This window comes from Manacus vitellinus, unplaced genomic scaffold (genome assembly GCF_001715985.3).
Source record: "Manacus vitellinus isolate BGI_N305 unplaced genomic scaffold, ASM171598v3 scaffold_37_pilon, whole genome shotgun sequence".
NCBI lineage: Eukaryota > Metazoa > Chordata > Aves > Passeriformes > Pipridae > Manacus > Manacus vitellinus.
The window spans coordinates 506,327-534,072 of record NW_021940517.1 but is presented as its reverse complement, the minus strand read 5'-3'; the positions used below and the strand labels follow the sequence as shown (position 1 = coordinate 534,072).

At 36.4% G+C, this 27,746-nt stretch overlaps 1 protein-coding gene across 1 annotated transcript in view; it reads left to right on the top strand.

Annotated features, from left to right (window-relative positions):
• Positions 1–27,746, top strand: part of PRKN (parkin RBR E3 ubiquitin protein ligase) — a 575,237-nt gene that overhangs the window by 297,470 nt on the left and 250,021 nt on the right. Inside the window, exon 8 of the mRNA XM_018077346.2 lies at positions 1,736–1,872. Within this exon, the coding sequence (XP_017932835.1) occupies positions 1,736–1,872 (137 nt within the window). The remainder of the gene's footprint in view (positions 1–1,735; positions 1,873–27,746) is intronic.

Below are 27,746 nucleotides of genomic sequence, written 5' to 3'. Positions count from 1 at the left end.
TACATTCAGAACAGCAAGTGGGCAACTAATAAGGATTAGTAACGGGGAGGTTTTATTTAATTCAGTTTTTAAGCTGCTTTATTCAACAAAATCCTTAAAACACAGAGATTATATTTTTGGAGATACCAACACTCTGCCATGAATACTTATAGTATGTGCAGAGTTAAAACATATTTTCATGGAAGATTAAATGCTTGTATATAGTATCTGAAATTATTGATTACATTTTGAAGTTGTATTCCCACACTGAGGGCTTGGTGTTTTACTGTTCCAGTCAGTTTTCAAAGCATCATCTAGCAGGTTTTATGGAAGTTATATCTGTGTTGCTAAGTCTAATCTTTCATCACAAGTCTTGCTGTATTTGATGTATTTTAATATCTGTCTCATGGAGTACCATGAATGTGTGAGAATTCCCCCCTTTGTTTTTAAAAATAATTATTTTTCCTCCTAGTTACTAAAAAAATTTAACTGTGTTAAATTTCTACCTGTATTTGCTCACGGGCAAATTAAAGGAGTAAAGTAATTCAGCATTTGAATGGGTATCTCGCTGTTGTGTTCAGCTTAACATCCCTCTCTTTCTTTTTCCAATTTTGAGACTTGAGGTCTCAAAATAGTCCTGAAGGATAAGAGATAAGCAAGCAGGATTGTCGAACACGCATTACTTTGGAATTGACAGTTAAGATACACCCATCAGGAGTTAGCAGAAGATAAATTACATTAGAGCAAATCCATTAGGTTAATTCAGTGTGTTCCTGCAGTGAAGGCACATTTCATGTGTATGTAATATTTTCTGTATTACTCAATTTTTCTTTGACCTCCAGTGTACTGGTCCTGGGCAGGATTTTTGGAGCCACTACCTCTCATTGCTCTGACCACTACTAGAGGGAGAGTTTCTGAGTGCAGGCCAACTCAGGAATAAAACTGTTTGTCCTCGCTCCTTCCAAGTGTTTCCTCTCTGTATGTCCATAAGCAGTATGCTGTCAAGCTCGGGATAGCCATATTTAGTTGTCTCTGTGGCAGGTGTCTGAACTTCTGTAGTGGTCTGTGGAGACTTAGTCGATACAGACAATGGAGCCAAGCTGGTGATTCAGCTCACCCTAATACAGATACCTGGAGGCTGATGAGCTCCAACCTCCATTAAGTATATTGACTATAGTAGGAATTTTTCACTTAGCATATGGGTTGGTATTTATATACAGCACTTAAGTTTAGGTGTCTCTTTCTCAGATGAATACCATACCTCTGAACAGAAGCTGAATTACTTTACTCATTATTACTGAGGGAACGCCCTCTATGCAGAGTTCAAATGGTGGCCTTGAGAGACTGAAGGCACAGGGTGGTCTTCACAAAATCCTATTTAGTTTTCCTAGCTGGTTACATTTCTATTTTATCCTACCTATCACCATTTGATGTTTTATCATATGTGATCTTTCCTCACCTTGCACAAAGGATTCCTGTTACTAAAGCACTTTTCTTGCTTCTTTCCAGTTTCAGTTTCAAAGTTTCAACTTTCAGTAAAAGCTTAACTTCCATTTCCTCATATCTGATTCATTTTAGAAACCATCTCTTTTTAAAAGCGCTGCAATATGCCAGGCTAAATTCTAATTTAATGTATGTGATAACCTTGAATATTATGAATGAAAAAATTATTATTAAATTATAAGTTTGAAATGAAGCTTTTTGTGGAGTTCAGTCCAGTCCTTGTTCATCATTTTCACTGTTTTGTTTTGAACAGGAGTCCTGTGCTTGTGTTCCAGTGCGTGCATCGCCATGTCATTTGCCTGGACTGTTTCCATTTGTACTGTGTGACTATGCTGAATGACCGTCAGTTCATCCATGACCCGGAGCTTGGCTATTCCCTCCCTTGCGTAGGTATGTTTGTATGTTTCAGATGATTTTTTTTTTTTTAATTTATGTGATTTTGATTTCAGAGTAAGTTTTTTTTTAATCACTTATTAGTTTTGAGGGTATCAGTGGAATTATACTGCTTTCATAGGAGTTGTTTAATTTCTTGCAGAAAATATTTGAATATGGAAGTGGTTCTTGCTAAGCAAGCGAACTGGAGAATTAACTGGATTCCAAAGGGTGTTTCTTCACATTAGTATTTTATAATCATGAAGTGCAAGCAGATGATAGCATTGTCCTCTGGTTAAAAAAAACCAAAACACCTTTACCTCCACATTTTCACTTTCAAATTAAGTAAATTATTAACTTTCCTGGCCTAAGTATTAATAAAAAAGGGCTGCAATGGGAATTTTAAATCACCTTCCTGGTGATAAAGTTATTACTACTAATTCTCACCTCACTGAATGAAATGTAGATTGCTCTGAGAAGATGGCAGGTTACATGTTTTACCTGAGTAGGAAACAAAGTTTGACTTAACTAAATGAAGGCTTAAATAGAATATGGAAGATTTATTTTGAGAACTGATTCAATTACACTGGCATGTTGGCTGCAAAATTGTCAAAAATTTTGCTGTGAAGAAATATATTCTTTTTTCCTGTTCCTAATTTTGAATGTGTGCATATGTTTGTCACAAGTCCTGTATTGTGGTATGAGAATAATTTTCCAGCATATTAGAAGCTGAATAGGAGATGGGTTTACGTGGTTACCTGAATGGCTGACAAGTAAGTTTCAAAACCCACTAGATGGGAGAAAAATTGACAAAATTTCTTAGGACAGTAGCATCTACTTAACCAGAGAACATGCCCTGAGGGTATTGAAAGTACATTAGTAAGAACTGTTTAAAATTATTTATTTTTTATTGCTACAAGAGCGAACGAGCAATGTATCTTCACATTTCACTAGAACAGCTGTTTATGTGCTGTCTTGCCAGGTCTCATTTTATTTCCCGCACAACAGTTCACTCTGCTACTGCATTTACGCACTGATGTCATACTGCACAAAACACTTTTTAATGTTGTGTAGGAAAACTTGTCATGAGAAACTGAACAATGCTCTTTCCTCGACCTTAACATTGCTGTAGTACTGCGTGGTTAGTCTATACTCTCAACCTCTTTCCTTGCTTCTCCAAAAGTTAATCCATTTCCTACTCCCACGCAAATTAATAAGCTACTTGAGTTGAATCCATCCTTCCCCCCCCCCTTTTATTGATTTTCTTCCCTTTTCTTCTGTTAGTTCCTTAGGCTAATCAGTTATGCCAGTGGTGCAGCAGGCAGCTCACCTTCCTCCTCTCTTGTGAGCCTCCTTGCTGCTATGGCTGGTGTCACTGAGCTTCCTCCAGTTCAGGCTTATATGTCAAACTAATGACTCTTCCACCTCTTCTGTCTGTAAACCCATTGCTAGTCATGCTGCACAAAACCTGTATTAGGATTTTTCTATATATCTTCAACTCCAGTTGTTCACTTTAGAAGTTCTTTTCTCTCAGAGAGGAGACTGGGAAGTTTTCAGAAGGTTTTACCTGTGACTGGCAAGCCAGTCTTTTTCTCTCTTCTATTCGCTGAAGTTGGACATTATGGGAATTGAACAGTAGAAACAGAGTAGAGGTAGGATGAGGAGAATATGCAAGAAGATGGAGCTGGAATGCTCAGGGATGTGATTTCCTCATCTTTTGAATGATGAGGAAGGCATAGGCTTGGCTTAAGGGATGCTGTAAAGGATGCACAAAGTATGAGTGTACTTCTACTGTTCAAGTGAGAGTTCAGCTGAGGGAATAGAAAAGAAGCTATTGGTGCCAGTCTAGCCTCAGCTGTGTTATACTTTAAGTGTTATAATAGCTAAATATGGGAGTGCTAAAATATTGTTAATCTCAAAGCTTCAGGACTCCTCAAATCAGAAAGTTGTTTTCAAAATACTATGCCTTAAAGTAGTTCTAATTGCAGTAGTAATAATAATACAATTGCAATACATTTTCTTTCTCATTGATTGCTACCTCCATCAGTTCTCTCTGTTGTGTTAGCAGTTCTGTATCAAAAAAGAAAAGCATTTGGAATTACTATCTTTCAAACTGCTTTGCAGAATGAAGAACCTAAGCAGGGCTGTTGCAACTTCACTGGTTCATTTCTGCAGCTACCAGAACTTAGCTTTCTCATATACAAGTAATTTGTCTCTAATATTGTTATACTTAAGAGCTAATGACTATTTTTTGTCCTTTGAAAAAGTCATGAGACTGAGTTTCATCACACCTATGAAGAGGTGACATCTCTGAGTTATGAACCCCTTCTTACTACTCAAAGGTTATTAGCCTTCTTCATAGCTATGAATCCAGCAGCTTTCATTGTCAGTTAATTCAATTAAGAAATATTCAGAACAGTATCATGTGACTTTCTTTTCCACTTATCATGATACTTCTATTGAATGGCATAAGATAGCATTTTTACAGTCTACGGTTCACAATCTTCATTTTGCAACTGCAATTTGCAGTTTTTATTTACATGTGAGGATGATAAAATGCTGTTTGACACAGCTTTCTCTGATTACCTCAGTGAAGCCTAAAATGAATTTCCCTTGCCAGGAATGAATACCGTGGGGCATGCCAAGAAAAGACATTTCTTTCTTATTTTGGCAATGTGGATTTAATGCATGTTATATCTAACAGAGCATAATTCAAAGTAAAAAGTGTTAGACCTGAGCTTTATTGAAAGGTTAGATGTTGATTTGAGCCTGCTTCTAAATGGAGTACAAAACAAAGTCATATTCAGTCTGATGAGATTTGTGTTATAGTAGGTGACCAGGAGGCACAGACAGATCAAAAGATTCTGCATTAATGCATGTATTTTTAAACATCACAGACTAATGCTGAAGTAGTATTTAAGAGGTCTTGAAGTTTGGACTTCGTAAAAATTATTTTATGATTTTCATGTAAGAGTGACTTTACTTAAAAACTAGCCCATTTCTTCAAGGCATATGTGCACACATTGCCCTCGATCTATACAGGAGGGTTTGATTTTGTAATTAAGTGTATTTAAATTGTTTGCACTTCCAATTAGTTCTGTTCATTCTAGTGTTTTTCAAAAATAGAGATAACATAATGAACATAGCCTGCAGTTTCCATTAACATTTGACTCACTGTTCCCGATTTCTATCAAGGGAATGTACCAACATAGCAAGTTTTTTATATCTTTTATTGGATCAACCTAGAGGTGAAAGCACCACACACACAGCAGAATAAAAATAAACAGCAGCTGCAACAGCAAAGGGTCACTGTGACAGACAAGATCAGTGTTTTCATCACAAGTATATAATAACTTGAGTTGGAAAGGATCTAGGGATTTCAGATAAACACTGCTTCTCAAGTAAGTTTAATTTCTTGCTTCCTGGCACAGATATGCCAGAAGATGAATTTTGTCTTTGCATTCAGGTATTTTGTGTGGTTATATCCTTGCTTTGCTTTGATTCCTGTTATGGGGCCTAATTAAGCAGGAGATAATACGTGTTCAAAAGAAGGCTATCGTCTCAGCTGATGAGCTATGATATATCACCTCAATAATGTCATAACTTCACTTTGTTCCAAAACAAAATGTGTCATTGCTGTAATTTTTGGAAGAACAACATTAATTCCTTAGTGTTTAGCTGCTAATCTAGCACCAGCCGGCACTACTCCAGCTGAGAACAGCCAGAGCTCTGAGCACAGTAACTGGTGCATTGATAGGATTAGCTGTTCAGGGGAGTGTGGCAGCAACCTCACAATGCAAACTCACTGTATCAGCTAAGAGGAAGGACTTGTGGATAGGAGCTGGCTGAATTTCATTGGTCATTATAATAAAAAAGTAAACGTTACAGATTATACTCTCTGCCCTTGTTAAATGGCAACAAAAATCTATCCCATCTCTCTGTGTGGTGTCTTGTATTAATGAGGCTTCATGCATAGAAATTTCCATGAGTGGTGACCTCCAAGTATCTTTGAAATAATTAATAAGGTGCTTAGAGGGATAGATTTGCATATGCATGAAAGATCATTTATGGTTATTTAGTTACTATGCAGGGCAAAGAATGTTATAGCATTACCTCAAAGCAGGAATTGCATACAAATATACAATGTATTACCCCATTTAAATACATACTGTTCCTATGAACACAGTTTCATTTTTAAAATAGCATTACAGCTTTATGAGTCTTGGTTCCCCTGGTAAAATAGGCTTCCACAGATCTTTGGTAGAAGAAAAGTTGGTGATGCCAAGAAAAGGCAAGGTTTTACACTGCTGTAGGCACTTTACAAAAATGTCTTTGCATCACTTTACTTCTTATGAGTAATCATATGCATGATATATTTCAAAGGAATCCGGATAAAAGATGCAGTTCTCCTGATGACTGTAAAACACTATTGTATCTGGAAGTAATCTGATTTTACCACATAGATACATAAATAAATAAATAGATTTACCCTAGTTTGTATATGGAACTGCTAATAAAAAAGACTAAAGCTTTAAAGTATAATTAATTGCCTCAAGAACCATGTTCCATTCAAAGAAAGCTTCTAGGATTAGATTTTTTTATCCACATTACATACTATTTGTAAAATAACGGTGCATCAATGCAGTCGTGAATCTCTGAATCATCTTTCAAAATCATAGTACCCCTTAAGAAAAAGGGAGAATAAACAGTTAGCTTAGGCAAAGTTTGCAACTAAAAGGGAGGAGGAAAACTGTGTTTGATTTGATCACACCGGATAGTGTGTTTGAATCTTTTCTGTTGCAGACAAAAGCTCTATTAAATTTCAGGGGGGTATGTGCGAGGGATTTTTAAGTGAAGGTCAGTGTTCTATGAACAGAACCTTCTCAAGAATGTAAACAGGCATAGTTTAGTGGGTCCTAAAATGGAAGAGTGCACCAATTGGTACAAGAAATGAGTTGCCTGGTGTGAAGCTTCAATATGTCAACAGTTTTTGAAATCTGTGTTCTCCAATAATCCTGCTTAAAAACATTTGAGGTACCTTAGGAAATCAGAAAATGCAGGAAATGGCAGTGATTAATAGAGGAATAAAATAAAAGGAATTGAAAAGCACACGTATTTGCAGCTTTAGGATTTTCTTCCAAGTGCTCCTTAAGTTTAATGTTTAGGGATTGTTAAATTCTTGACAGCTATAAACTTTTTGCATTATTTTGTTGGTATGAAATATTTGAGTGTACAGAAACAGACTTTGATGGAGAAGGGAACTAAAAGCATATAGATAAACCAGATTTTTACTCTCAATGATTAATTGAATTTGCAGAAGTTTTGTGAAGTAGTTTCCTGAAGAATTTTTTGTGTTCTTCTGCATTCTCCTCTCACTGTGGTCATAAAATAAACATGAACTACCAGAGTATCAGGTGGTTTTTGTGTTCCTTTACTGGCACAAGCTCATGAGACTAGCTCAAAGGACATGGTTAGAAGTCACAGCAACTCCTTCATTTCCATTTTCAGTGTTGACTGAAGTTCAAGCAGTGACATCTGAGGTTTGCTCCCTCAAGTGTTTGTGCTGTTTCTGTGTCAGCAGATACCCATCTCCCTATCTCAACAGCCTCCAAATCTATAGAACAAGCAGAGCTTTATCCCATAGTATACTTGAAGCAGGCATTGGATTCTTCTCTGGAAACAACTACAGTGTAATACTTAGAGAAAACTGAGTGGCCGTAATTAAATTCAGCATAAAATATCTTCCCATAGGTGTTTTTCTCCTTTATCTCTCACTAGTTCTTCTATTGCAATATATTTCATTTGCAAATTACATAGAGATGACAGTGCACATAGGCCTAATCTGGTTAGCAGTAATGAAGGACAAGAGATAATGAAAAAATCATTCTTAGAAATTAATTGGCTTTAAGAGGAACTAGAAATGAACTTTCAAAGCAGACTTCTTGTCCTATAAAATAAGATGGCCAGTGTCAATGTAAAATAAACATGCTGGAGCAGTAGCAAAAGTATGTGCAAAGGGGTCTATCTGTCTTTCGTTATTTCTATGTCCAGCTGAAGTGGAGGTGAATTTTTGTCTCAGCCGGAATCAGTGAAAGCTGTGACTTTGGAAATGAGAAGTGTTTGTTCTGACTGAAAGCACTTCCGCTCATACTGGTTCATCTTATAGTGATCGCTTGATGTGCATATATGGTTGAAAAGTCACTTTTAAACTGCCACCTGATTTAGAAAAATGATCACATACATGAACAATAAAATCAAGTAATTATGTTAGTTTATTTACACTGAACTGCTTGAATGGGTTTTTAATTCAAGCTATTTTCTAATTCATCTTATGTAAGTACTGCTATAGCAAGTACAATGTTTTTTACTGTATCTCCTTAAAGTCTGTCTTCTCCAGAAAAAAATATATTTTTTAAGAAAAAAAGGTCAGCTTCTGAACAAGAAACTTTTGTGTTCATTCATGGATGCAGATTAACTTTGAACCAGGACCGCATTCAATTGTCCCTAGATGGTGCTTTAAGTCCTGAATGGCCTTGCTCGGTGCTCCCATTCTAGTCCATAGGCAGTTAATATTAATGAGGAAGTCTCTGGATGAAAAACTGGAATAATTGAGATAAATAGAAGAAAGGAATAATATTCAGGAAATAGGTAAAAGAGGAGTCATGAAGGGAAAGAACTGAGAGAGAGGCTGAAGAAGCCGTGATTTAAGGAGAAGCATTGGTAACTGTTCAAGGCATGAAAGAAAAAAGATCTAAAGAGGGAGGGTAGTCAAAATGAGTAAATAATGCCTCTGGCTTCTCTTATTTTTTGCAAGGCTGGGACTTTAGCTTTACATGACAGTAGTTTGGTAGTTTATATGTGAACTCTTCTTCCACAGATTGGAGACACCTGAGTTTGCCCTAAAAATGTCCAACAGACTGAAGATGTTGATCTTTACAGCTGGAATGTGCTTGAGGTGTTTATCTTACACTTTTCCAGCATGAAGGGAAGCTGACCTTTCATGCTTGGATAATTAGAGATTTCCTAATGGATCAGTTTTTATCTAAGCAGAGGGTTTCTTTCAGTATAGTGCCATCTCTGAGGTGGGCTGTGCAAGCGTCAGCCTTTATAAGAAATCATTGCTGTCTGCTAACTTAAATACTCCATAAATAACCTGCTGGGACCAACTGTGGCACATTCAGCATGTGTTTAGTCTCTGAAACCTAGTGATTAATATTCCCTGAGTCACTTTCTGAGCCTTGGTCTCCCACATGGCAGAATGTAGAGCTGCTGCCAGATCAGAGAACCAGCTAAGGACATTCCCCTTCAACAAGAAGTTGGCTTTAATTAAATTTCTGTGTCTGAGAAGTGAAAATCTAATTTTCTTTTTGACATTTTCTATATTACTACTTAGACAAAATTATGAAAATAATTAATCCCTGTGAAGCAGACATCAGCATTTTAAGGGGTACAAAAATATTGCATATAAATAATAGTACTAATCACCAATCTGTTATAATTTATTGATTCAAGTTCTTATTAAAACTCTTCAATCAGATTTGTTCTTGATATAGCAGATGTGTCAAATGACTGCACAATGTAGGTGCAAGCAAAGGTTATAAAAAGTAACATGGTTCAAACTGCATTTCAATAAATCCTTTCTCCCCAGAAATATATTTCAAGACAACAAATAAATAGGGAGGTAAAGGAGATAAGGTGTGCAATTTAGGAAGGAGATTTTCATTCCATATCTGGGTCAAGTACACTCCGATATATTGGTGAATGAAACTGGTGGTGGATGAAAGGTTTATATGCAATAATAATATTCCCATTCTGGCCCATGGGGAATCCATGTTCACATTAAAAAAAGCCATCATGTCACCTACTGTCGTTTGGTAGCCTTGTTTCCTTCCCTTCTTATACACGTGGAAATTATTAACTATACTTAACTATGGCTTATAGAGACTTGCCCCCATATGATGACAGAGTAGGCTTATTTGGAAGTAAGTCTAGATTATTTAAGATAGCAAATATATGTGGTTAAGCAGATAGGGAGTTTTAATATGCTCTTGTAAAGGACTTATTTAGAGGCTTACACTTTGCTTTTTTTGCTTTGATGCCTGATAAATTTGGGCTAGTTAGAAATGTTTATGTTTCATTTTCCAGTTTTAAAATCAATGTAGCCTCATTATTTCAATGACATTAACAAGAAAATAAGGTCTGCTAGAACAATTTAATATCCCTATATTTACTGCAATATTTTATGTTTTGACCTTTAAATATCTGTAAGGAAATTAACATTGGAGTTTGCAGAGTTTAGGTGGCAGAATAAGGGACACCTTCTAAAAAGGGACTTTCCTAGTACACGATTCAATCTGATTCATAGCCAAGATGGGGAATAAAAGGCAGATGAGATACAGTTAGAGAGAATGACAGTTAGTTGAGAATGACAGTAGAACTTATATTTTGCTTATACATTGTTTAAATGGCTTGAAAATGAGGGTGAATGAGGTTCTCTTATAAGACTTTCCCATTTCTTAAATGCTTATGGAAGTGAAATTTTGCCAGACCTTTACTAGTCATGTCCTTCAATAACAATTTGAATTTGGACAATGTTCACACATTCTCTTTCAATACTTTTGTGTACCTTGCTTACTGCAAATGCTCATGGATAAATTTCAACAGTAAATAATAACTTGTAATACAACAACATTCATAAGATTATGTAGTATGTGGAATGTTAAGGCTTAGGTTCCTTTGAACAGGCCTGGACTGAAGCACTAAGATGCATCCTATAGTCTTATTTATTTGTAACAGAGATCAGAATGCTACGAAACAATTATATTTGAAACTGATACCATCTAGCAGCATCCTAGTGTGTGTGCAGTCACCCACTATCTGCCTGTCAGTACTTGTTTTCTTTTCTTTTCTGTTCCCCTTTGCCCTAGATGTCTCTTTTTAAACCTCATAAAAAATGAGGCACTATAAAAGCAATGACCTGGCAAAGTGAGTAGTTCTGGCCATTTGGTGCACACCTCAGCTACTCCAGTGGTTCACACTGCATGAGACACCAGTGCTTCAAGAATGTTTTTACTGTTAGGCTTTTACAGAAATAGCTAAAATATCCAGGGCAGAATTTTATTGTATTGACACCAAATTGTAAATCTGAATAAATTCTCACCTCTATTTAAGATATTTGGTTGTGATTGTGAATTCACATATGCGTGTAAAACACAAATAGCTTAGCTGATGGTGTTAAAAAACAGACAAATGAAACAACTGGGAAATATAGTGAAAAAGGTACGCACAGTAAGTCTTCTGCTTAGTTGTTTGATTTCTTTCTCTATTTGTTCATTATCTTTATTTTTCCCCAAGAATCCTGATTCTACATTATTTCTTTTCATGATTTATTTATTTTTTGCCTTTCTGAGAAGTAATATATTTTCTATTCTGTCCTTCACTGCCATTCCCTTTGCTGTCTGCCCATTTCTGTTACCTTATTTGCTGATCCCTAAATATTGCTGGCATGCCCTCTGATTTTTTTCCATCTTTTTCTCTTGCTCTTCATTTCTCCTTTTGTCTTTCTTTTCTCTCCCTCACCTTGTCATGCCTTGCTGTTTCCTCCTGCCCTCTTTTTTTCTAGTTGAGATTCCAGTCACTCTTTATCTCCTCTGTAAGGACCACAAAGCAGTAAAGCCTCTGGGCAGGTAAAAGTGTAAAGAAAACTGACTCTGGAGGTGGAGTAATGAAAAGGGTTCACCTCTGTGAGTCAGTTTTATTGTCTGTGATCACTAGGAAAAGGGCATTTGGTATTGTCCCTTGGCTGCATAGGTGTACCAGCTAGATCTTATTGCCTGACCTTTTCCTTTCCTGGTGGTGAGCAGGAATATTCACATTCACTTGTTGCATGCCTGGCACTATGACTGTGTGCCTCCTAGAGAGAGGCAATGGGGGTAGTTACAAGTCAAGGCTGGAATGCTGTGGTAACTTGGCCGAAGACAGCTGCTTGGGAAAGAAAATTCTGCTTCAAATGGAGTGGGGGCCACAAAGGCTTGCTTTGTTTTTTGACAAACACATGATGTTTCCTTCATTATCCTTACCAGGTAGAAAACAGTTAATAAGAGTGTGGGGATTTTTTCTGTCTTTGTTTCTGTAGCCATGCATGCACATAATAGCGCATAGGCACAACCTTCAGCAGAATTTGTGGCTGTTAAAACACAAACTAAAGTACCAAAAAGTCCTTTTGTTTGCTTTCCACTGTGTTTGTAATATGAAAGAGTGCAATTCCAGGTACAAAGAAAGCTCAGCTTGTCAGTTAAATAGACTGCCTGGCACAGTCAGATTTTGCTTTTCATGATCCATTGCCCCAAGTAATATCCTCTGTTGATATCACTACTGGAGGAAGGCTGAAAATTATAGAGGCGGTTTTGGTAATAACTGCTAGCAGGGAGACAGTATTTACCACAGATTCTGCGATGAGACTCTCAGGTAAATAATAAGCATTTTAGAAAAACATCCTAATTATGTATTTAATCGCTTGGAGCCATTCCAGTCACTTGGGAAAATAATGTGTGTTTTGTAAATCTGCTTAATTATTTATTTGGGAAGGAAGTCATTCTAGCCTCTGGGGTAAGTAGTGTGAAATTTTTGACTTTCTATACAGATCTATTATGCTTGAGAGTGTCTGTATTTAAAAAAAAAAAAAAACAAACACCCCACCATCCCAAAATACCAAACCAAGAGAACGCAGAAATATATTAGTAGCAAATGCAGTGGTTTGTCTACTTTTCTATCCAGTGCTCTAGGATTTCTATAAAAGCTTCAAATTTTATTCTGCTTTAGCATTCTGAGGTCTTCTATTCTCAATGGGAAGATGAGCAGTGAAGTGCAAGCAGCCATATTTTTATATGGAATGCTGTATGAATAGGGAGTTTTGAGGCCACTAATGAATCAAGGTAAATCAAGTCATCAGTTTTTAAAATCTAGACCACATTTCAGGTCTGAAACTGCATAGCATCTTTGCACTGGACGTGATGGTTTTCTGTTATGATGGTATGAATAATAAGTTGCATATTTTGACCATAACTAGTTACTAGCAAGAGAACTGAATGTCTAATATATATCAGAATTAAAATAAGTAATTTTTTTTTACGGTGTATGTCAGTCTACAGGGAGTTCTTCATTCTACTCGTATAGGTTTTTCCTTCTCTCAATTTGTGCCTTTTTACTCTGGGTTTTTTCTTAATAAGAATTTATAGACTAGTTTCCATAGACTATCATGGAAATTGTCCTGAATTTACTTGTTGCGACTTGATTTGCTGTGCATTTTTAAATGTTACAGAAGTCTACTTGAGAAATTAGTTTTTATTTTTCTAAAAAGTTAGGAATAATTTTTGCCAGAAAATACCTCAAGGCAGAAGTATTTAAAAATGGTATATTTACTCTATTTAATGATATGTAGAATTTTCATAATAAAAAAATCTAGTCAAGAGGAATTATCTGAAGAATCAATTTCTTGACATTGCATTTTCTTAAAAAGTAAATTATGGTTTACTACTAAAAATGCAAAATACTATCGACATTTAAAATATATTCATTATCAAAACAAATGTAGACTCTTTTTCAATAAAAAAATGTTAGCATGTTGGTTTGGAAAACTGGTCAGAGCCTCTGTATCTCTCCCAACTTCATCAGGATTTATGGGGGTGTTACTTGAAACCATTTTCCCATCACAGAGACAACATCAAAAGCTGAGGACATTATGCCTATAATTAAATGTTTCCTCTAAAGGGCCAAACTTCTTCTGTTCAGTTGGATGTCTTCCACAATAAATAATAAGAAGAAATTCTAACAGAGATTTCTTATGTATGTCCCCTTTTCTGTGTTTCATCCTAGGGTAACCTTGAACTCCCCCACCTTTTACTCATTTCTCACAGTAATCTGCAGTTCACTCCTTTGTTTCCCTCTTTTCAGAAAATTCTGAGTTTTCTGCTGCTTATATTAGGTGTTCAGCGATGGAAGGAATATTGCTCATCTGCACAGGAACATGCATAATTAGCACATGCTTAACCTGGTTGGTTGGTATTCAAATGCTTATGTTTATGCATGGACCTGCATACATAAAGGAATTTTCATGCATCAACCTCATTGCTAGATAGCATCAATGTCACCAAGATGGACTGATTCAGGGAACTGCTTTATTATTTCTAAGTAAACCAATTTTCCTTGCCTTTTTACACAGCATATTTGGAAATACACCCTAACCTGAAAAAGGCACTGTTTCAAAACACATTGTATTCGAAAGTGATTTCAACCCCTCATGCGTTGTATGACTATTCAAATGCACAGAAAACAAAACAGTGAATTTCACGTGCTGGATGAAGCTCATGAAAACGTTTTCCCTCTTTTGTTCCTCTGCTTTTAATACTAAATCCCAGTTAAGCAGCATTCTATAATAGATTCCACATTCAAGTGAGAAAACAAAACCCAGTTCATCTATATTATTCTCAGTTTGTTTACAAAATAGTAGGCATTTACAGCACTTGGATAATTGAAAGAATATATGGCACAGTGGATGGATCTCACACTCTCTGTCTGCAGATGGAAGCAGCGCAACACTGAGATTTAGTGCAGATAGCAAGGTCCAACCTTAGAGCAAATGAAAGGTTGTTTAACCCGTGCTTTCACTTTAGCAGCACCAGAGCCTGGACATTAACTGAAATTTGGGAAGGGAACAGTATTCCTCTAGTATGGGATACCTCTATGCTGGGTTTGTTCTCTAGACGCCATACAAGTTGTGTAAGTGATGCCATTCAACAGACTATGACCATGCAATTCAGGACAGCCCCTTCCCCTCTTGCACTGGGAGAGTTTCCTAACTTTACCATGATCCTCCTGAAGCTGCTATGTGTTTGTTAAGGTCACTTTCTGTGCCTCTCACAAAGCAACTAAAAGCAGTTGATAATCAGTTTTTACAGACTGAAAGTAGGATAATTGAAGTGATATTACCTAGAATGTAAGGAGATTTGTACTCATGCTTTTGGTATTCTGGAAATCAGGACTGGTGTGCAACCAAGATTTCTCTCAAAGATAATTACTGCTTTAACTATGGTAATTAAAAGTACCGTGTAATTAATACTATCTCCTAGGTTAAATAATTGAAAGCAACATTAAGTTGCAAATGAGAGTCACAGTTTGTTTGTACTAGAAATCTTTGTAGTCCTGTTAGAACAGTGTTCTAAACTGTAAGTTATTATCCTGCAATTACCAGAGTTACATATTTTTAAAATGGCAGATTTTTGGTGAATGACTCCCAGTGAAACCAATGGGAATTTGGGATGGATTTTGGTGTTTGAGAATATAAACTAAAATTATTAATGGTTTAAAATTCTAAGGTTTAAAAAAGTAGACATTTGAATCTTGAAATTGAAAAGTACCTAGGATGGGGAAACTGTTTGGTTTTAATCCTAACATTGAAATTCCTTATAGTCAACTCATCCCAGTAACACAACTCTCCCAAATTCAAAAAGATGGGGATTGATGGGCACATATGTATGTAGGAAGCTTCCTGGCCATTTAAATAGAGACTAGAAAACAAAGGATATTTCTTAGATAAATGTCTTATCATAGGTACTATTGGAAAATATGGATTTATGCCAACAATAGACACAAAATGAGATTAAATTCTAGTCCTCAGAATTCAAAAGCACAGAAGAGTCTTCTTATGAATGACAATTCAGTATTTTGGAGAGTTGTTATGTATAAAATGTTCTCTAGGCCATATGTTGTGATATATCCAAGGAACCTGGAAATATGGTACTCTGTCTTTTCTAGTTTCTCACAGTTCTGGTATGATGACATTCTTTTTTAATTCACTCTCTGCTCTATTTTGAGAGGCAGTTTTACATCTGAAATTAAGACATAGTACTAACAATATGACATATGCAGTATGGTATTGTTTGCGGCCAGAAAGTGGCTGCTAATGCACCGGAAAAATTTTGAAGAGATAACTCTGAAATCTTGGCTTGCTTCAGCCTCCCACTTACAAACTGCTGATCTGGCAGCATGTAGACATAGACTTACATCCAGAAATTTGGGCAAATCCAAGCAGAATTTAATGCAATGATTTGCACCTGCGAAGAGTAATCCTGATTTAACTTACTCTGACTATTTATAAAATTAACTGAAAGGACTAAAATTATTCTAGACTGATGTTTCTAATCCCTGTCTATCAAGCTGCATATGTGTGCAGATATGAATACATATCTGTATTTCACTTTCACTTTATGTCAACTTTGTTGTGATAAAAAATTTATTTGGGGAAGATAATGCAGTTCAAATGCACAAGTATGTCTTTATTTAGATTTACATTACATTTTTAAGTTTTTTCATTAAAGGACATACATTATTATTTAGCTTTATCAGGTAAATTTTATTATATTGACTAAATTTTTCTCTGACCATTCTTTCTATATAAATTTCTGAATTTTTCAATCCCCTAGTGAATAGCTTTACATTGTAGCTCAAATCCAATCACTCTACTCTATGTTGAATACCTCTACATAATAATAAAATTATCCCAGCTGAAAGAAAAGTATGTTTACAGTCAAACTGATTGCTTTTAAGAACAAATTAATACAGTACTTATCCATGTTTGAACATGTATTATTGAAAGAAAATTCTCTTAGGCACATATTGTAAGTTTTTTAATTCTGTTACATGAGGCTTTCCCCTTATTTTAAAAGTCCTTCTCCATTCCTTTTAAATGGCTAGAGAAATGTACCTTTGCAATGTAAACATATTACTTGCCTATTAGGCTTAGAACAGTTTTTTTTCTTTCTCTTGGAGAAATGAGATCTTCCAGGCTTTTTAAGACAATCATCGCTCAGAAACTACCCTTCTGTAACAATCTTAACTCATTTTGTTTAAGTCAGAGTTGAAAAATTACTGCCAAAACATTTGTTTCCATTTCCATGCATGCAAACTAAAACTCTGGGTTTTGCTTATGTTGTTTATAACAGGTGTTGATAACCTATATGTAAAAGGGCAAATTTAAAGTCAGGTTATGCAGTAAGCCTCCTGTGTGGCTGCTCCCAAATATCACTGTACACAATTTACCTTGTGTGTCTGCTCGGTCAGTCCAGCTCCTGAAAAGGTTACTTATTGTACTTGTGTGTCACATTGTGTAAAGCATTAGGCATTTGTGTGACCGTTTATAAGTTGTGTGCAGTTATAACCACTTTAATCAACTCCCCTGCTCTTGTCCTAGCAGGATTTAAGTGGGGATACATTTACAATTCCACAACTGAGGAATATCAAGTTGCACAGTTTTTAGTACAACTTACAAGGGAAACATTTTTTCTTTTTCATGTTTTTGTCTTCTCAGAATGTGCACAAGCAGTAGTAAAAGTTAGGTTTGTTGAAGAGCAGATCTGGGCACAGTTCAGCGTTAGAGCTGTGCCGATTAGAGATATCTTGCAAATCTAAGGAATAAAAATGGATTATTCTCTTAGGGAAGAATCCTTGATTTCCATTGGCTTTTAGCTCACAGCAGACTTTAAGATTATGACACTTTTTATATGTTGGAAATCTGCTTTGCATAATTTGAGAGTTTTTTGAAAAAATTATACTATTCCTCTCCCTCAGGGCCCTCTACAGTTAGAATCTTAGTACTAAGGGAGCCTGCTTCTATAGGCAGATGGATATGAGAAATAATACTAATAAAATTTTTAAAACTCTTTTTAACATGTTTATAGGAATATATTTGTCAAATATATATAGAATACAGGATGAATGATGGCATTTTATGGCTTAATATTGCTCAGTTAGGATGACTTGCATAGCTTCCTCATGGTTTTGCCACTGTTTATTTTATTCATTACAAAGTCAAGTTATGCATTTTATATAAACATAAATATTTGTATGTGTAAGGGACAAGTATGCATATATATTCAAACAGAATGCATATATGTATACGCTCACACATGCACGCAAGTGTATATAGAAAGGTATAGCTTTTAGGTTAGAAGTCAAGAAATGTCAGAAATTGTCATACTGCTTTTCCTACTTCATTAAATGAAGTCATATATTCCTTTAAGATATTTCTCCACAACTCCAAATGAAGTAATTTGAATATGATTTTTTATGTTATGTTAGAATAACTGAACCACTGATTAATAAGAAACTATAAACATTTAACAACATAATGTGAAGCGTGCATACTCTGCAAGTGGGTCAGTTGTGGTTAGGAGTTTCTACCTCTATTTTTCATTAATTTTTTTAAGATTTATTCCTATATTATTTCCCCTACTGTGGAATATTCTGTTCTTTTTTCTGTTTGTTGTTTTGTTCATTCATTCCACATTTTATTTAAAAAAAAATTATCATAATGTGGTATAACGTAATGTAAAACTCATGTAGGTATAGGAAGAGGAATGAATGTGAGAATAGATATTAAGAGAAATAAACATAAAGGAAAACATAAAGGAAAGATGGAAATGGTGTGTAGCCAGTAGGAGTAGCTACAGAAGTAAAAAAGAGACTGTTGGCTTCAGGAATAAGGCATGGAATTGGCAGTAGCTCCTTCTTCTATTCTCTTCAGAGGTCACAGTGGTATGATTCAGTGTGGTTACTCCACTCTGGGGAAAGTTGCAGTGTAGCTCATACTGTCCTTCTCTCCACCATTTGGCCTTCAGGGTTAAAACTAGAGAGATGTTCAAGCCAATATATCTACTCTGAGAAACTGAAGGGGACTTTCAGACAGCTGTTGTTTTGTTCCAATTGCCTCTTCCCTTTGTAGAATGGCTGTTTTCTCAAGCCACCTCCTTAGTTTTACTCCACTGCTGCCCGTTTACTCATTTTGCATACCCTAGTAATTCACCTTTTACTTCTGGACTACCTGGTCATTCACTTTTCTTTCTTCTTTTTGTCTTATCTCTTCTTAATTACATGTCCCAAGTCCTAAAACAACATTTAAAGAATAAATCAAGGAATAAATGATATTTGACACTAGGGCTATCTTAATTCTGTGTGATGTTTATGTCTCATTGCTTTTTCATGTATGTATCAACTTTACTCAGAACCTATGAAGTTAACTTAAAGGAAGGGTTTGTTTACCACTCTATCTCAATAGGAGTTTTAATGGTTCTTACTACTGTAAGCTTGAATCTACGCAATAAATGAAAATAACAGTTAAAGGAAAATTTTAACAGGAAAAAAGATGCATTTTATAGGACTGTAAAAAACCTTTTGAAAGACCAAGATTCAGCGAAAAGGATACTAAAACATATATAGGGAGATGAACCGAACAGTGCGTAGGGTTGCAAGGCTTAAAGATGACTGGGTGAGTCTCTAAACATAGGTGAAAAACAGAAGCAACACTGCAATACCATTAGATATTGTGGGAATTACATTTGAGATAAATATAAGCACAAGAAAAAGTTAGTAGAAAATTATTCTGTCATCTAGTTTTGCTGGCTAGTGAGAATCTATATGGCTATTAAGCTCTGAGTGGTTAGCATCTTGGAAACCCTGCTGAAGGACACAAAGAGATCACAGTTATTAGAAGTGAAATGGGACACAATGGCTCTATTAGAAGCCCCATTTCTAATAGTCCTTTCCTGCTCTCTGAAGCGGTCAGCACGGCATCTGTCTGTTTCTTCACTGTAAATGGCTGAGTATTCTCTGCAAATAATGCAATCAACTACATTACTGATAATGCTTATAAAATCCTTGGTGACTGGGAAAGAGCTTTTGTTACCTCAGATGTCAGTTCTAGGGGAAAATAACAGAGAAGTATAACAGATCGTGTTATATATGGTGTTACAGCACCCAGAATGGAGCTAAGGCTTACAAAACTGTTAATTTTGGGACTCTAAAACTCAGTTTTATATGCAAAAAAAAAAAAAAAAAAGTTGGAAATTTGGATGTCTGACTTAGTTATAAAATAGGACACTTTTGAATAGTGATCTAGCTGGGAGAGAGAATATTAGTGATAGATGGAAGCATCAATGAGATCTGTAGTCCTGAAAGACTTGTCTTTTGGGAAAGATATATTGATTTCAAAAAACTTTGTTAAATGTGATTCTTGAGCATTTTGGTTTTGTGGGCCCATGTGTTTCAGTCTGACAGCGTAGACCATTAATGAAATATTAGTCAAATGTACTTCAGGTTTCCTCTGAAATTACTTTAAAACTTGCATTTACATGTTAGATGTGAGATCAGACCTATAGACTTCAGAGCATAAACTGAAAATGGAATTATTTCTGTTACTTTACCACTATCTTTTTTTTTAATACAGAAATTTTATTATGTCTGGTTGTTCTACAGGATTTATGATGCACTTAACATAAATTGTAACTTACTTGGCTTTTAAAATATGATTTCATAATCAGAGTTACTTAGTGGAAATCTGGTGCTAAAACTCATTTCCTGATGAAGCAGACAGGATGTAATTGTACATTCAGATCTGGAAGTCATCAGGTGCTGGCGAAATGCAAACCAAACTGCAAACCAACAAGCAGTTCAGAGCTCCAAAAGTATGACTGCTTACTCTACTGGAAGCATCCTTGATGAAAAGCTACTCCAGCTCATAAGAGGAAATGTGCTTGCAGGACAAAAAATAAAAATGCATAAAGTTAGTCAGCCTGAAAGGAGTCTCTGCTGGCATATCTAGCACTGACTAGATCATCTTACACACACCCTGAAATCCCTTGGTCTCATTACTTGACATTCTTTCTGTGCACCTTCAGATCTTGCCAGTTCAGCTCGCAGTGTTTCCTCCCAAGTTTACTGGAATACCTAAATGGCAGGTATTCTTTCAATTTTTCAGTTTTAACATATCTCCCCTCATTATCTCTCTCCCACTCCTTTGTGTTTTCACTTCTCACCTTTAGTCAGCTGAGATCTCCTAATGTCTTCAGTGCAGTGACACTCTCTTTCCACTCTTTGGTTCCCTCCTATGTAGCTGTCTTTATTCTTACTATGTAGCCTCATTTTATTCTTACTGGGCCATTTTGTCTCCATTCCTGATTGAACTTCACCAATTTTCTTTTCTGTCTTCTTTTCCAGACCCTCACTGTTTTATTGGTTTGGCAGCATGAGGTATCTAATTTGCTTTCCATCCCCTCTTTTTAACTCCATTGGCCAGCTTTACCTTTCACTCTGTTCTTTGGTCTTATTATGCCTCTTCCCTGCTTTTATCACCTCCCACCTCCACTCCAATTATAAACACTGAATAGAGAAGCAGTTGGCAGTCAGCTCTGTGACTGCTAATGTCCTTTGAATGAATCAGAATCTATAGAGTGAATGAAACACAGCCCAGTTTCATTTGATCAAACTCTCTCTTTTTTATATGTGCATGGGTCCCAATCATAATTCCTGATGTCACCATTTGCAGTGGGCTTTATGGGTGAGTGAAGCCCTTTACACTGCTTTCTTGGCACAGATACACAGATTTCAGGGTTTAGGTGGGGTTTTCTTTGGAAGGGGAAAAGGGGGTTGCAGTGAGGGGGATGTTATCTTCTCTTTGTTTTGTCTCTTTTATTTTAATTTCCATTCCTAATTTTCATTATACTTTTTGTAATGCCCTTTTCTAAAGCTTTGCTCACCTCTAAGGCAAGAACTATTGAAGATGAGTTCTGTTCTTGACACTGCAGTAGAAGGTAGTCAGGCTTGGTGTTGCAGTGGCTTCTCTCAACTGCAGGAAACCATAGAGGGGTTTTTCTCAGATTTGTGACTCCTGGTCAATTAACTGTGGTATCTTAAGAACATACAAGCACTGACTGAAAAATCTCTCATGACAGGGTCATTTTAAGGTCATTTATCTTTGTGGATTCTCTGCCATCTAATACATTTTGAGTTCTTATATCCACCTTTCCCTTAGACATTTACAAGGTACCTTTCCTCTGTCCATCTGCTTATTTTTGCAGGACTTGCGATAATTTTAATTTGTACTCCTCTGCAAAATCATTCAATGTGTTAAAAAACTGTGTGAATTGTGGTATGAGAAGGTGAGGGAAGAGACTGTCAGGTGTTCCCTGCAAGATCATTTAAAAAACATCCGACTCCTGAGGCGTAATATCAAATGTGCCCTAAATATCTTAGCTGCAGCTCAGGTTTTTTTCCATACTGCCATTCTGCTGATGCAGGGAAAGGCAATTGCATTACTTTCCTGATGACTTATGTTAGTAGTAATTACATATATAATGTTACTAGATTCTCAGCATCCTGCGTTATGACAGTTGTGATTGACTTATTGATGGCTTCATTAATTTAGTCCAGAGGTCAGAAGCTTAGATATGACTCTTTAAGATTTTCACATATAGGCTAGACAGTCTGAAAGATGTCTTAATGTCCAATTTACAGTTCTTTGAAAGCACCAGCTTTTCTGAACTTATTAGTTTCAACACTTATTAGGAAATAAAAGTCAATTAGCACTTCCAGTATAGACCGTGAAAAGATATTTCCCCAAGGTGTAAATGTGCTGTAAAACTGCTAGCCAGTTATGTCCTGTCAGTGCCCAGGATGTGAAAGCTGTGGATACATCTAAATAATGAGAAAATCAGTTTACGTTTCACATACTGCGATAAATCAATAAACAAAACTGCCTAGAATCTGTTGGAAAGCTGTGAGATACGCTGTGCTGTGAAACTTTTGCATTCACATATTGAGTGGATGAAAGTAGCCACTTTTGGTGAATATATTAGTATTTACTAACCTTCTTAAAGTGAGATATTTATTTCCCAGAGAGGAGAAAAAACATACTTTACTGGGATTCCTAACTGGGCCAGAGAAGGTTGGTTGTTAGCATTAGCCTTCCAACCATCCTGTCCTTCTGTTGTGGCTTTATGTGTTAGAGGAGACACATGTGCTTTCAGCCTGGTTCTTGCTTTCAAGCAGTTTCGTCATTCCTTCTGTCTTCTTCCTTTTGTCCTCATTCTCTCCTTAGGTCCTTTGGCCATTCTTTTTATATCAAATAAAAAGAGATCAGCTTTTCAGAATAAGTCCTTTGGTAAGAGATGGCAACTCAGCAGCTTTCTGTCTTTGCTTTTAACTCCTTGCTTTAATGATTGCAAAGACCTTTGATTATCTAAAAGAAAACAGTCATTCATGGTAAATTTCTCTCTCTTTTTTATTTTTTCCAAATTCTGTCTGGGAGAATATTGTCTCCTCAGTCCATTGAAAAGCAGACACACATGGATTTTTATATCTTGGCAGCTCCACAGCAATCCCGTTAGAACAACCTGCAGAAGGTAACAGGCTCTAAATTAATGTTGAGTTAAAAATGGCAAAATAAACTTGCTTTAATTGGGCCAGGATCATAAGAGCCAGGATTTAACTTCTGCAGAGATGAGTCACCATCATGAACTAATGCAACTAGCGATTGTTATTTTGTTGTCACAAATCAAAAGATGTACAGAGGCAGGCAAGATGATATATTAAAAGGTCATGTACTCAGAATCAGAGTAACAAAAAATGTTTGCTGTGATTAAAAAAAGGAGCTGAAAAATATTAGTGAAAGTTTTATCTAGAACGTTCTTTTATGTTTTTTTCTTTTAAAAGAATTTGTATATATGTTAGAGGAAGCCTATGATGTTTGTGCATCTCTGTGGTTATTTGCTTAAGTGTCATAATAGCTATAGAAATGTGGTTTTTTAGATACATGTGCCTAGGCGGTTAGAAATGTGCTTTCTTTAAATTAAAAATTTAAGTATTAGGTGCTCTTCAGAATTATGTAAACTTTCTTTATTCAGCCTGACATACAAAGCTGAGAGGTGTATTTTACTGACAGGGGAGGATAAAGAAGATTAAATGCAATGTTATCGTTCTTGTAATGAAGGTGATCTAATCTTGCTGTATGCTTAGCTAAGAAAGGTGAATTTCACCTTTATACGGTCTTGTGAACGACTGCTCCTATAGCATTGTGGAAGACTGTGTTTTTTGGATTGAATGTTAACCATCGTGAGCAAATGAGTTATAATAACTGTCATGGAAAATGTTAAGAAGACATTTAGAGATGGATTCTCCACTACCTTCCACTTTGTCCAGTAATTTCCATCTGTAGGGTTATATATCCACTTCATAGAGTTGTAAAGATGGAAGGAGGCTGGAGCTTTGTGTCAAGTTTTCCCACTCCCCTTCCCCCTCAGTACTGGTGTATGTGAATGGCTTCAGAACTGCAAAGTCATTTTTAGAATGCCCCAGTCATATAGAAGAAAAACACTTGGGACCCCATTTTTCTCTCCAGTTTATCAGTGTCATTTCGCAGTAGTGCTGCTTAATTCAACTTCAACTATTACAAATTTACTCTTTATCCTGGTATAATTAAATAGCAATTCTGCCTCTGTATTTTTTGAAAGAGCATTCCACTTCTGTATTTTGTCTATACATTTAGATGTAGTTAAAAACTAGTAATACTGAATTGCTTCTACTGAATGGGATGTCACAACAGAATAGTTCAAGTGTCTTGTTGTGATGCCAGGGGTACAGGTACTTGTCCTGAGCTTTTGCTTTTAACACCCATCTGTCACCGGAGACCTTGTCCTTTGAGCTAGGAAATCAAAGGCTTCTGCACACATCAACCACATCATTTTATTGTGTGCTATTACAGAAAGTGACTTAATTTTTTTTACCAGTGATAGACCAATGGTCAAACAGCCTTTTGTTTGTATGAAGCACTTCATACACAGAATTGAGAACTATTTTACTGGTAAATGTTAATGTATTTTATTGGTAAAAAAAAAGTATTATTTATACAGAAAAAATTGATAAATATTTTGCATTGAATATTTGATCAAGATTTTTAAAAACTCCATAAAAATCTTAACACCTGAGTCATTTTTATTCATATAAACATCATGATGTAGTATAATTAGTGTCCGCTCACCAGCTGCTGAATGCATAATAAGATGTTTCTCCTACCTTTTAACTACACTTGTCATTGGAGATTTCCACCAAATTCCATTAAATTCTGGTACTCTGCACAGTAAATAGCCATGAAAGCACCATGCTTCTTAGCACAAATCCTCAATCCCCTGCTAACACCTTATATTACAACTGTCTAATTACCATGTTCTGCAGTAACCTTATGGGACTTCCATAGGTAATTAGAACTCCAGAGCGTTTCTGCAATAATCCGGTAAGGACCTCTTAACTAGAAAGAATTATGTGGTACTAATATTTTTGCACCCACGTGTTCTTCACAGTTAATTGTTTCAATTAATATTTGGCATCAGTGAAGAAATTCATAAAAATTCATAAACTGAGACAATTCTTAGGAAAGTTTTAAGGTAAATGACTTGTAGTTGTGGTCACTTAAAGATGCAGGGCACTTTAGAAAAAAAGAAATTCCTAGTACATCAGGCTTTTGCAAAACAGATTTTTATATTACTACTAAGAGAGATACCTTAACTTGCCCTTTCTTCCCTTTAATAGTATTTGAGTAAATTCTCTTTTCTTTCCTTGGAAGTTCCTCCAGGTAGTTGTAGATGTTGCATGTCTTAAAACGCATGGTGAGTATGCTCTGATATTGTTCTACAGACAAGTCTTTGATGACAGAGAATAGTAGAGAGAACTTTTTAGATGTTTCCTTGTTTCTGGAGGTCTTTATTTCACTTCAATCTCACCTTCCCTTTGTTTTTCCTTTGAGAGTTAAGGATTCCACATACTATACGGCTATAAAGGGCCTGTGTACACTGCCCACGCTGCATACAATGGCAGTGTGTCCTCCAAACCTTGTATGTAAGTACTACTTACTGTCTTTGCTAATTATTCTGATACTTCACCCCTATACAGTCAGTTTCAGGCCAATGGTATTTCTGTACAATTATGACAGTGTGAAATCTGTGCAAGAGATCAATCCATTGATGAAGTACGCAGGGATACAGAGAATAGCTTTGATCCCGAAAGCATGTGTTGCTCCTCCCTGCCCCCTTCAGTCTTTGGCCAATCCTTCTGCACCCTCACTATGGTGCTTCCCAGGGGATCTTCCACGATTTTGAGGTGGCCCAAGGCACACCTAGTTACTCCGACACCAGGATAGAAGCAGTTGTCCAAGGAAGACCCAACAAGAGAGAGTGGTCATATGAGGGGCATGATGGGGGTAGATGCATTTCTTCCCATTGTGCCCCTGACTGGTTTCCTTTCCACACTGCCCTTTTCACATTGTCAAGTATATGCTCTACTGGGAAGAGAAAGACCTAATGCTTTCCAAATTTGTGTGTCTCATCACAGGTACCAACCCATTTCATTACTTAGCTACTGGTAGGGTAATGACTACAACTTATTACTTCACTATCAGTAAGATAATGACTATTATCTAGCCATACCCTTTTAGTCTTAAAATGCCTCAGATTTTTGTTCATTGTTGTTTTCTGCTTTCCGTATTGCATAATTGTAATTTTTGTTTAACTGTAGTATCTTGTAAAATAAGGAGAGGTCTGAAAGGAGTCATTGGACAGGTTGATTAGAAGTTCACTTATTTTGCTTGCATTAGAAGGGCAGAAGAACAAATGCCATACCAATTTATCATCATATGTAACCTTTGATTAAACAATTTTTTACTATATCAGTGTGAGTGGCTTTTGGCTTCAGAGTAGATTACTGAAATTAAGAACTTTAGCAAAAAATAAAGAGTCATTTGTTTAGATGATTATTAAATTAAAAAGTCCAATCTGGAAGTCACCTTAATTAAATGTAAAAATTGAGTCCACTGAACCTCTGTGCATTTTCAGATCAGAGCATGATACTTCCCTAAAATATCATAAATTGCCTCTATTCTACCAGATAGTTCAGCTGTTTTGCAGCCAAGATTATAAGTTAGACTTGATTAAAATAAAACGAGTTGTTTCTTAGAATGTGTTCCACGAACCCTAGTCAATACAATCTTTCCTTAATGGCCTTCTATCTATTATCAAGTTATGAATTTAATTTATGTTGCAAAGTTTCCAAAGAGAATGCATTATAACAATCTTAAAACTGTAAGAATAATAGATTTATATTTATGTGATATTTCATTGTTTCTACAGCTTTGAGAAGGTAGTATATTTTCCCCTTGATATATCTAAGAGGGTAAAAGAGCAAGTACACAGGTGAGGAGTTGTGTGCAAGTGGAGAACCACTGTAGTTTTGCCATATCAGTAGTCACCATTTAAAATTCTCAGTACACTTTCAGAAAGGTAGTACAAAATGTTCTCAGAGAGAAAATATATCACCAAAAGAATGCCTCTGTGTGGATGAAAATTTGAATAATCATGGAATCATAAAATCAGCCGGGTTGGAAGGGACCTCTGAGATCACCAAGTCCAACCCTTGATCCACTACCGCCATGGTTACTAGACCATGGCACTAAGTGCCACATCCAACCTCATCTTAAAAACCTCCAGGGATGGTGAATCCACCACTTCCCTGGGGAACCCATTCCAATGCCTGATTATCCTCTCTGTAAAGAATTTCTTCCTAATATCTAACCTACACCTCCCCTGGCAGAGCTTAAGACCATGCCCTTCTGTCTTACTGACAAGTTGTCTGGGAGAAGAGATCAACCCTCACCTGGCTACAACCTCCTCTCAGGGAGTTGTAGAGAGTGATGAGCTCTCCCCTGAGCCCCAACAACCCCAACTCCCTCAGCCTCTCTTCACAGGACTTGTGCTCGAGTCCCTTCACCAGCCTTGTTGCTCTTCTCTGGACCTGCTCCAGCACCTCAATGTCCTTCCTGAACTGAGGGGCCCAGAACTGGACACCGTACTCCGGGTGTGGCCTCACCAGCACTGAGTACAGGAGAAGAATCACTTCCCTGGACCTGCTGACCACACTGTTCCTGATCCAGGCCAGGATGCCATTGGCCTTCTTGGCCACCTGGGCACACTGCTGGCTCATGTTCAGCTTCCTGTCAGTCCAGACTCCCAGGTCCCTCT